The sequence below is a fragment of the Calidris pugnax genome, unplaced genomic scaffold (genome assembly GCF_001431845.1).
Source record: "Calidris pugnax isolate Ruff unplaced genomic scaffold, ASM143184v1 scaffold20, whole genome shotgun sequence".
Taxonomy (NCBI): Eukaryota; Metazoa; Chordata; class Aves; order Charadriiformes; family Scolopacidae; genus Calidris; species Calidris pugnax.
This window is the reverse complement of record NW_015094510.1, coordinates 10,464,816-10,474,708: the sequence shown is the minus strand read 5'-3', so window position 1 is coordinate 10,474,708 and position 9,893 is coordinate 10,464,816. Positions and strand designations below refer to the sequence as shown.

Below are 9,893 nucleotides of genomic sequence, written 5' to 3'. Positions count from 1 at the left end.
AAATAGAAAATTAAATTTAAAAGCATTGCTTCATGAACATCAAAGCTAAGGATGCAGACAAGTTATAAGATTTTGAAATAACCTATCAAGTAATTTCATTCTCAAAATCTGTAATGCAAGAAACTGCTTTTTGCAGAGCCCAAGCACAATTAAGTGGATGAATAAGGACTCTAGATACTCTTTGTCAACCCACATAGAGATGTACTGTAAGCCCGGATTGTTAACAAGGATAGAAAGTTTGTCCCTAGCAGTTTCCTCTTTCATATAGGCAGTTAGGAAGCAGATGAGGTAACAAACGACCCATCTCCTGCTACAAAAGGGGTTATAATTTATTACTGAAGGTCAGCAAAAAACTACACTTACTGTTAATCCCAGGGCTACTCTATTCTATACTGTATAGATGCTGAAACAACCTCATCACTAGGAAAATTAAAATAGGACTTGACACCTAAAAGTTTTTTAAAGTTTTGCTGGGGATTTTGACATGCAAGGTACATCTACAATGCATTAAAAAACTTAAGATGATCTTAAGTGAGATTAGTTGCCCACACATTAGGTGTCTAATGCCATTCAAGTTGTCATAGAGCTCATGACCTTGTCACGGGAGTGGCAGATATGACAGTAGATCTACAGGAGGCCCATCTGGTATGACAGACAGAAGCCTAAAGCATCTAAAATAGAACTAGACAATTTCAGGCAACTAAATACTAATTGTAGTCAACAGAGACAGTGATTTCCGTCCAGCTCCTCCTAATATTGACATTTATATTTGGCAGCTTTTTGAGTGTGATTCTCTGTAAGGATGATTCCACAAGAAGGTCCAGAAGGAGGACCTGGGGAACTACAGGCCTATCAGCGTGACCTCTGTGCCGGGGAAGGTTATGGAGCAGATCAACATGAGTGCTATCACACAGCATGTACAAGCCAAGTGATCAGGCCCAGTGAACACGGGTTTATGAAAGGCAGGTCCTGCTTGACTAACCTGATCTCTTTCTAGAAAAAGAAGACCCCCTTAGTGGATGAGGGAAAAGCTGTGAATGTTGTATACCTAGACTTTAGTAAAGCCTTTGACACCATTTCCCACAGCATTCTCTGGGAGAAACTGACTGCTCATGGCTTGGACATGCACAGTTTTCACTGAGTAGAAAAGAGGCTGGATGGCCGAGCCCAAAGAGTTGTGGTGAATGGAGTTAAATCCCGTTGATGGCCAGTCACAAGTGGTGTTCTCCAAGACTTGGTATTGGGTATTCAGTCTTTTCAACCTAAATGATTCTATGATTCTATGATTCTGTTACAATTTGAAACTTGAGATCAATTTCAAATCAATTTGAGATCAGAAGTGCCCTGCTCCATGTAGATGCCTCAGGTACTTTAGGGGTCAGAATACAAATACAAAGCTTGTTACTGAAATGTTAAAATACAATGCAATCTTGTTATTGGATACATTTTAAAGCAGACTCTGCCAAAACTTTCAATTGAAGGAACTGCACTGAATCTATGTATCAAATATTAAATTCAGTTTGCAGTACACAAAGTAATAGAAAAGAAAAAGAAGTGTTCAGCACTCGGGAAAACAATTCTATCAAGCAAATTTGTAGACTGACTTCTTACCAGAAACATATACTTATTCTTCTACATGATCTCAAAGTTAGATTGTTCAGGACTGTGTCTTGCAATAAAACACAGAAAAAAAACAAAACAAAACAAAAAAAAACAAACCTAAAAAGGATCAATGAGTAAACATTTGTTGGAATGAAAGAAAATGACGTTTGAATCTCTTTTAGTTACAAGTGAGTTCCCCAAAACAATTCCTGTAACAGTTTTATTACTATAGGAAGTGATCTAAATTCACAAGGACTAAAGTCACAAACAAGTCAGGTATGCAAATTTTGTGATCTTCACTAAATAAAATCTTTAATGCTCTTCAAAGCCTGAAAGCTTTTGTGCTTGACACAAGATGAAATTTTTCATTTGTTGTGTTGTACTGTACCCACAATGTAATGTTTTTGACATGATAGTGAGAAATAAATTTTAAAAAGCCTGAAATGAATATCCATCACTTATATTTGTCAGACTCTATGTACATAGACTTAGTAGAATTTATTATTTGTGTCTTGGGGAGACCCCATAAGCTTGATCAGGGATTAACATATCCTTGTTTTAAGAACAGCACAATTAATTAGGAGAAAGATAGTACTTATCAAATATTTACAACTGAACAAAAATGAATGAAAAAACTAAAAAGAAACATTTTTTTAAAAAAGAAACAGATGAATAGCATATCTTGGCATGGTAATAATCATAAAGTATATTAGAATATGAATACTCAGATTCACTGGTATTGAAATTGGACCTTTGAGTTATTTGCTACTAATCTCAATTAATACCACCACCAAAATAGTCTAGTTAGGCATCTAACAGCTAGTGAGACTCTTTGATAATCAAGCTCTTATTCATAATCAACAGAAAAAGAGGGGTCAGCTTTGAGTCATCACATATCTGAAATGCTTTTTTCCTGTTTTTGTTTTGTGCTTTTTTTTCCCCATAAACTGCATAAGGAGACTGTGTGATAAGTTTCCTTTTTAAGGTTTTAAATAAATATTGATAAAGGCAATGAATCTTGTTCTTTCCCCTTATTGATTGATTAGCCTCTAACTGGGTACTTCTACTGGACTATCATTGCATTAAATCTATTTTAACAGAACTGCAAAACGATAGAATGTGCACTCACAGCCCAGAAAGCCATCTGCATCTTGGGGTACATCAAAAGAAGTGTGACTAGCAGGTCAAGGGAGGTGATTCTGCCCCTCTACTCCACTCTGGTGAGACCCCACCTGTGTCCAGCTTTGGGATCCTTAGAACAGAAAAGACATGGGTCTGTTGGAGTGAGTCCAGAGGAGGGCCATGAAAATGGTCAGAGGGAAAAAACACCTCTTCTATGTAGACAGGCTGAGAGAGTTGGGCTTGTTCAGCCTGGAGAAGAGAAGGCTCCAGGGAGGCCTTACAGCAGCCTTCAAGTACCTGAAGGGTGCCTGCAAGAAAGATGGGGAGGGACTCTTGATCAGGGAATGCAGCAACAGGACAAGGGGCAAGAGAGGAGATTTAGATTAGATAGCAGGAAGAAATTTTTCAGTGTGAAGGTGGTGAAACACTGGAATAGGTTGCTCAGAGAAGTTGTGGGGACCTCATCCCTGGTCAAGTTCAAGGCCAGGTTGGATGGGGCTTTGAGTCGTCCCTGTCCCTGGCAGAGGGAGTGGAACTAGATGATCTCTAAGGTCCCCTCCAACACTAACCATTCTATGCTTTTATGATAGAATAAATTAATCTTTGGAGGTCAACGGACCAAGTTTGACTTTAAGGCCAATTGTTTTTTGCAGTCATGGGACAAATGACTTATCCTATTTCTTTGATTTTTGTAGAAATTTGTAAATCTTAATCTTTTTTTTTTTTTTTTCACTTTAATATGTTGATTATATTGGGTGCAAGTACTCAGGTGCTGGCAGCAGTGGACTGCAGATGTGACCTCCGTGAAGAGAGGCTGCACTATTCCTGACACAGGCAGTTCCAGCCAGTACTGATAGATCCACCACAAGGCACAGCTGAGCTTCTCAGCCAAGATGGCGACACACCCAGGGAAAACAGATTTGGAAAAGGGCAAAACACTGCATGGCAGTGAAGGGGAGTGTAAATGTGTGAGAAAGAGCCCTGTGGACACCAATGTGAGAAAAGAAGGAGCTGGAAGAGAGAGCCCAAGTGCAAAAGTAGACATTTCTCTGCAGTCTCTGGACAGAACCAAAGTGGAACAGTTATTTCCCTGCAGACCATGGAGGGCCACTCTGGTGACAGAGAATGCAGAGAAGGCAGATCTGCTGAATGCTTTCTTTGCTTCAGTCTTTACTGCTCAGGCCAGCCCTCAAGAGCCACAGAATTTGGAGGAAACAGAGAAAGTCTGGAAGAAGAAAAACTTCCCCTTGGTGAAGGAAGATCAAGTTAGAGAACAGTTAAGTAAACTGGATATCTGCAAGTCCATGGGTCCTGATGGAATGCATTCACAAGTGCTGAGGGAGCTGGCAGAAGTAATTGTTGGGCACTGAACATCATCTTTGAAAGGTCCTGGAGAACAAGCGAGGTGCCTGAGGACTGGAGGAAAGCCAATGTCATCCCAGTCTTCAGAAAGGGCAAGAAGGAAGACCCAGGAAACTACAGACCGGTCAGCCTCACCTCCATCCCTGGAAAGGTGATGGAACGCCTCATCCTGGGTGTCATCTCAAAGCATATGGAGGAAAAGAAAGCCATCAGAAGTAGCCAATATGGATTCACCAAAGGAAAATCATGTCTGACTAACCTGATAGCCTTCTACGATGGCGTGGCTGGTTGGACAGATGAAAGGAGGGCAGTGGACGTTTTCTACCTTGACTTCAGCAAGGCTTTTGACTCAGTCTCCCACAGAATCCTCACAGGTGAGCTTAGGAAGTGTTGGTTAGATGAATGGACAGTGAGGTAGATTGAAAACTGGCTGAAAGACAGAGCTCAGAGGGTAGTTATTAGTGGCACAGAACCTGGTTGGAGTTCTGTAACAAGTGGTGTTCCCCAGGGGTCAGTACTGGGTCCAGTCCTCTTCAATATATCCATCAATGACCTGGACGAAGGGATGGAATGTACCCTCAGCAAGTTTGCTGGTGACACAAAACGAGGAGGGGTGGCTGACACCCCAGAAGGCCGTGCCGCCATCCAGCGAGACCTGGACAGGCTGGAGAGTTGGGCCGAGAGAAATCTAATGAAATTTAACAAGGGCAGGTGTAGGGTGCTGCACCTGGGGAGAAATAACCCCCTGCACCGGTACAGGTTGGGGGCAGACCTGCTGGAGAGCAGCTCTGAGGAAAAAGACCTGGGAGTCCTGGTGGACAACAGGATGACCATGAGCCAGCAATGTGCCCCAAGAAGGCCAATGGCATCCTGGGGTGCACCAAGAAGAGCGTGGCCAGCAGGGCGAGGGAAGTCATCCTGCCCCTCTACTCCACCCTGGTGAGGCCCCATCTGGAGTACTGTGTCCAGTTGTGGGCTCCCCAGTTGAAGGAGGACAGGGAACTGCTGGGGAGGGTGCAGCAAAGGGCCACAAAGGGCCCTTTGATTAAGGGCCTGCAGCATCTCTCCTACAAGATAACTACCTGGAGGGGGGGTGTAGAGAGGTTGGGGAGGGGGTCTCGTCTCCCAAGTCACAGGAGATAGGGCCAATGGAAATGGCCTCGAGTTGCACCAGGGGAGGTTTAGATTGGGCATTAGGAAACATTTCTTCACCGAAAGGGTTTTCAAGCATTGGAATAGGCTGCCCAGGGAAGTGGTTGAGGCACCATCCCTAGAGGTGTTCAAGAGGCGGGTAGACATGGTCGGCAGGAATATGGTTTAGTAATTTTTATTTCCTATTTCCTATTTATTTTTTTGTCAGAGTTAAGTTGCTGGTTGGACTGGATGATCTTTAAGGTCCCTTCCAACCTAGACAAATCTAGGATTCTAGGATTCTGGGATTCTAGGCTTTCTGTTGAAGGTTGCCCGTAGGGAGCCAGGGTTTGGAGCTGATGCTCCTCATGCGTCCCCTCCACTCAGGATTGTCTCTGATGGTGAGGTTGCCCTGGGCAGGCAGATGATAATAAAGCCAAACTCTAGCCCCCCAGCAGCTCCCTCTTAAGCAGGAGCCCAGGGCAGGGGGCAGGTGCTGAGGCGGGGTGGGGGCCAAGGCGGGGCTGGTTGCCAGGGGGCCCTGTGATGCGCTCTGGCGCCTGGGATTCCGCAAGTAACACGTCACCATGGGGGTGGCTATAAAGGGCCCCGTCCGGCAGCGCTGAGCCATTCGAGCCCAGGACGATGGTGAGTAGGCTGGCGGGGGGAGGCTGGGTTGGAAGAGGGCCGGGGCAGAAAGACTGGCCCCCCAGGGGCGGGGGGTGGGTTCCCTTCACACACCATCCAGGGCCCAGCCGCTGGCGGGAGCGCCTTGAGCACGGTGTCGCCACCACCGCTGCTGCCGCCAGCTCTGGGCGCAGGCCTTGCTGCCTCCCCGCTGCCTCCCCCCTCTCCTGCCTGCCCCCAGCTCCCTGCGGCTCCCGGCCCCGCTCCCCCCACTGCCAGCTCCCTCCCAGCCCCACTGAGACCCTTCTCTCTCTCCTCCTGCAGGCCATGGCTGCCACAGGGCTGTTGCTCTTCCAGGCTCTGCAAAGCTTCTTCCAGCAGGTGCTGGCTGCTCAGCTGGACGAGGCCATGCCAGAGCGCATGGAGCAGCGTGAGACGTCCCTGCGAGAGCGGGTGACTGAGCTTCTGCAGGGGCTGGAGCAGGCTGCCGCTGCCTGGGCAGCCCCGCTCCTCCCTGCCTTGCGGCAATGGCACTTCGGGGCCATTGCTGTGCTTCTCCTCCTCCTCCTGCTACTGGGACTCGGCTGCTGGCTCTGGAAACGGAGGTGCCAGACAGGCAACAGCGGCACGGAGCGCACCACCACCGAGAAGGCCGAACGAGAGGAGTCCGAAGGAACAGCCAGGGTTGCGATGCATGGGCGCAGGATTTCGGCCCAGCGCCTCCTGGACCTCTCAGAGTCGTTCACCATGGTGGAGGAGCTGGTTGACGAACTTCTGCGGATCTGCCGAAAACTGTCACGGAACAGTTTCATGCCAGAACCGAGGCCAGTCGTCGGGGTGAGCAGCGCCCTAGGAGGTTGGAGTGGCTGTGAGGACGATGCCGTGTACCGCCTCCTCGTGCCCCTGAAGCCCCCTCGTGGCCATGCCTTCCACGTGGACGTGGGCACCTCCTCCAGCAAGGGCACCGCGGAGAGGAAGGCCAGCCTCCGTGTCGAGCTGCGGTGCACGTGCATGAGGGAGCAGCTGGCCGAGGACATGCTCTGCTTCCTCCACCACCCCCAGAAGGAGCTGAAGGAAAGACAGGCTCCCAGCCTCCTGGGCACCCTCTGCACTGGCCCCTACCTGGACACCGACAAAACCTCACGCTGGCTGCAGATCTTGCTGAAAAGGGCCTGGGCGGTTATGCCTCAGTCGGCACACTGCCGTCTGACGGTGCTACCCTCCAGGCACTCCTGCACCCTCCGGCTCACGAACGCTTCCGGCAGCACCGTCCGCATTGAGATGCTCTTCGGCGTCAAGGAAGGCGACTCCTATGTCTTCCTGAGCTGAAAGGAGCCGCTGCCAGGAGCCTGCCTGGCAACAGAGTCTCACTCCCTTTACCCCTGGGCAGCAATTGCCCTCCCTCCCTGTTCCCGAGTCCCTTCCCTTGGTGACCCTTGACCCTCTGTCAATAGCTTTCAATAGATGACTTGTTTGAACAAACGCTGTCTGTGAGAGTCCGGGCATCACTTGGTTGGCAAAGGCGGGCATAGGGTGCTGGCTGCTCAGCTGCCACAGGGTCGGGGAGCGTTGTGCAGAAGAGCGGCCGCAGCGCGCTCTGCTTTCGCGAGTCCCTGGGCCTTGGCTTGCCAGGGCTGGCGGGTCAATCCCAGTAGCAGCTGGGCATCACACAGCTGCTCAGTCCCTTGCCCTACTTGGGATGGTGGAGAGAATCTTAGGGGTAAAAGTGGGAAAACTTGTGGGCTCAGCTAAGGCGGTCCAGCAGGAAAAGCAAGAGCTACACGCCAAAGCAAAGCAAAAGAAGAACTTGTGCCCTACTCCCCTGCTCTGCCCACCAGAGCTGCCTTTCTGGGCAGCCTTCTGCCTCCCTGGCCCTCGGGTTACCGTGAAATTTCCCGGCCTTGTACGGCCTTCTACCTATTATCCTATCTCAACTGGGAAGGCACCCATAAGGATCAACCAAGGCCAATGCTCTGCTCCTCACAGGACCACCTAAACTTCAACCTTAGGACTCAGAGCCTTCTCCAGATGCTCCTTGAACACTCACAGGCTTGGTGCCACGGCCACTTCCCTGGGGAGGCTCTTCCAGCAACAGACCACTCTCTTAGTGAAGGTGGTTCTTAGTGAAGAACCTCTTCCTAACGTCCACCCTGAACTTCCCCCGATGCAGCTTCATGCCATTTCCTTGTGTCCTATCGCTGCTCACCAAAGCGAGCAGGTCATCCCAGTCTTCAGAAAGGGCAAGAAGGAGGACCCGGGAAACTACAGACCGGTCAGCCTCACCTCCATCCCTGGAAAGGTGATGGAACGCCTCATCCTGGGTGTCATCTCAAAGCATATGGAGGAAAAGAAAGCCATCAGAAGTAGCCAATATGGATTCACCAAAGGAAAATCATGTCTGACTAACCTGATAGCCTTCTACGATGGCGTGGCTGGTTGGACAGATGAAAGGAGGGCAGTGGACGTTTTCTACCTTGACTTCAGCAAGGCTTTTGACTCAGTCTCCCACAGAATCCTCACAGGTGAGCTTAGGAAGTGTTGGTTAGATGAATGGACAGTGAGGTAGATTGAAAACTGGCTGAAAGACAGAGCTCAGAGGGTAGTTATTAGTGGCACAGAACCTGGTTGGAGTTCTGTAACAAGTGGTGTTCCCCAGGGGTCAGTACTGGGTCCAGTCCTCTTCAATATATCCATCAATGACCTGGACGAAGGGATGGAATGTACCCTCAGCAAGTTTGCTGGTGACACAAAACGAGGAGGGGTGGCTGACACCCCAGAAGGCCGTGCCGCCATCCAGCGAGACCTGGACAGGCTGGAGAGTTGGGCCGAGAGGAACCTGATATAATTCAACACAGCCAAGTGTAGGGTGTTGTACTTGGGGAGAAATAACCCCCTGGACGTGTACAGGTTGGGGGCAGACCTGCTGGAGAGCAGCTCTGAGGAAAAAGACCTGGGAGTCCTGGTGGACAACAGGATGACCATGAGCCAGCAATGTGCCCCAAGAAGGCCAAGAAGGCCAATGTCGTCCTGGGGTGCATCAAGAAGATCGTGATCAGCAGGTCAAGGGAGATTATCCTGCCCCTCTACTCCACCCTGGTGAGGCCTCATCTGGAGTACTGTGTCCAGTTGTGGGCTCCCCAGTTGAAGAAAGACAGGGAGCGCTGGAGAGGGTACAACAGAGGACTACAAAGATGATGAGGGGCCTGAAGCATCTCTTTTATGAGGAAAGGCTGAGGGAGCTAGGTCTTTTTAGTCTGCAGAAGAGAAGACTGATCAACAGCTGTAAATATTTAGAGGGTGGGTGTCAGGATGATGGGGCCAGTCTTTTTTCATTGGCGACCAGCCCCGTGACAGGACAATAGGTAACAGGCACAAACTTGTACATAGGAAGTTCTATTTAAACATGAGGAGGAACTTGTTTACTTTGAGGGTGGCAGAGCACTGGAAGTCTCTGTCTCTGGAGATGTTCAAAACCTGTCTGGACCCGTTCCTGTGCAACGTGCTCTAGGTGGACCTGCTTTGACAGGGGGGTTGGACAAGATGATCTCCAGAGGTCTCTTCCAACCCCATATCATTCTGTGATTCGGTGATCCACACTACAGCCCATGAAGGACCACATGTTGAATATTTCCTGAAGAACTGCTGGAGCAAGGGAAACGTGAGGAGGAAGGAGCAGCAAAAAGGGACTGCTATATACTGACTCCAAACCCCCATTCCCCATCCTGCCTGCACTGCTCCTGAAGGAGTAGGTAGAGGGGTTGGGAACGAAGGAGTGAGTTTGAGCCTGGAAAACGGATGGGGGATGGTGTTGTTTTACTTTGGTCTGTGTTTCTCACTATCCTACGCTTTTAATTGGCAATAAATGAAATTAATTTTCCCCAATTTAATTCCGTTTTGCACACGTGGTAAGCAATCTCTCTATCTAAAGACACAAGCTTTTTCGTCTTATTTTCTCCCACTGTTCTGTTGAAGATGGGGAGTGGGAGAGTAGCTGGGTGGGCATCCGGCAGACAGACAAGGTCTCTGCACAATGATAAACAGAAAAGAAA

General features: G+C 49.0%; 1 protein-coding gene across 1 annotated transcript; it reads left to right on the top strand.

The window, feature by feature from the left end:
* Positions 1-6,171: 6,171 nt before the first annotated feature.
* LOC106902329 (inositol 1,4,5-trisphosphate receptor-interacting protein-like 1) lies at positions 6,172-7,173 on the top strand. The gene has a single exon (XM_014965728.1). The coding sequence runs from the start codon at positions 6,172-6,174 to the stop codon at positions 7,171-7,173; it is 1,002 nt and encodes a 333-aa protein (XP_014821214.1).
* The last annotated feature ends 2,720 nt before the right edge of the window (positions 7,174-9,893 follow it).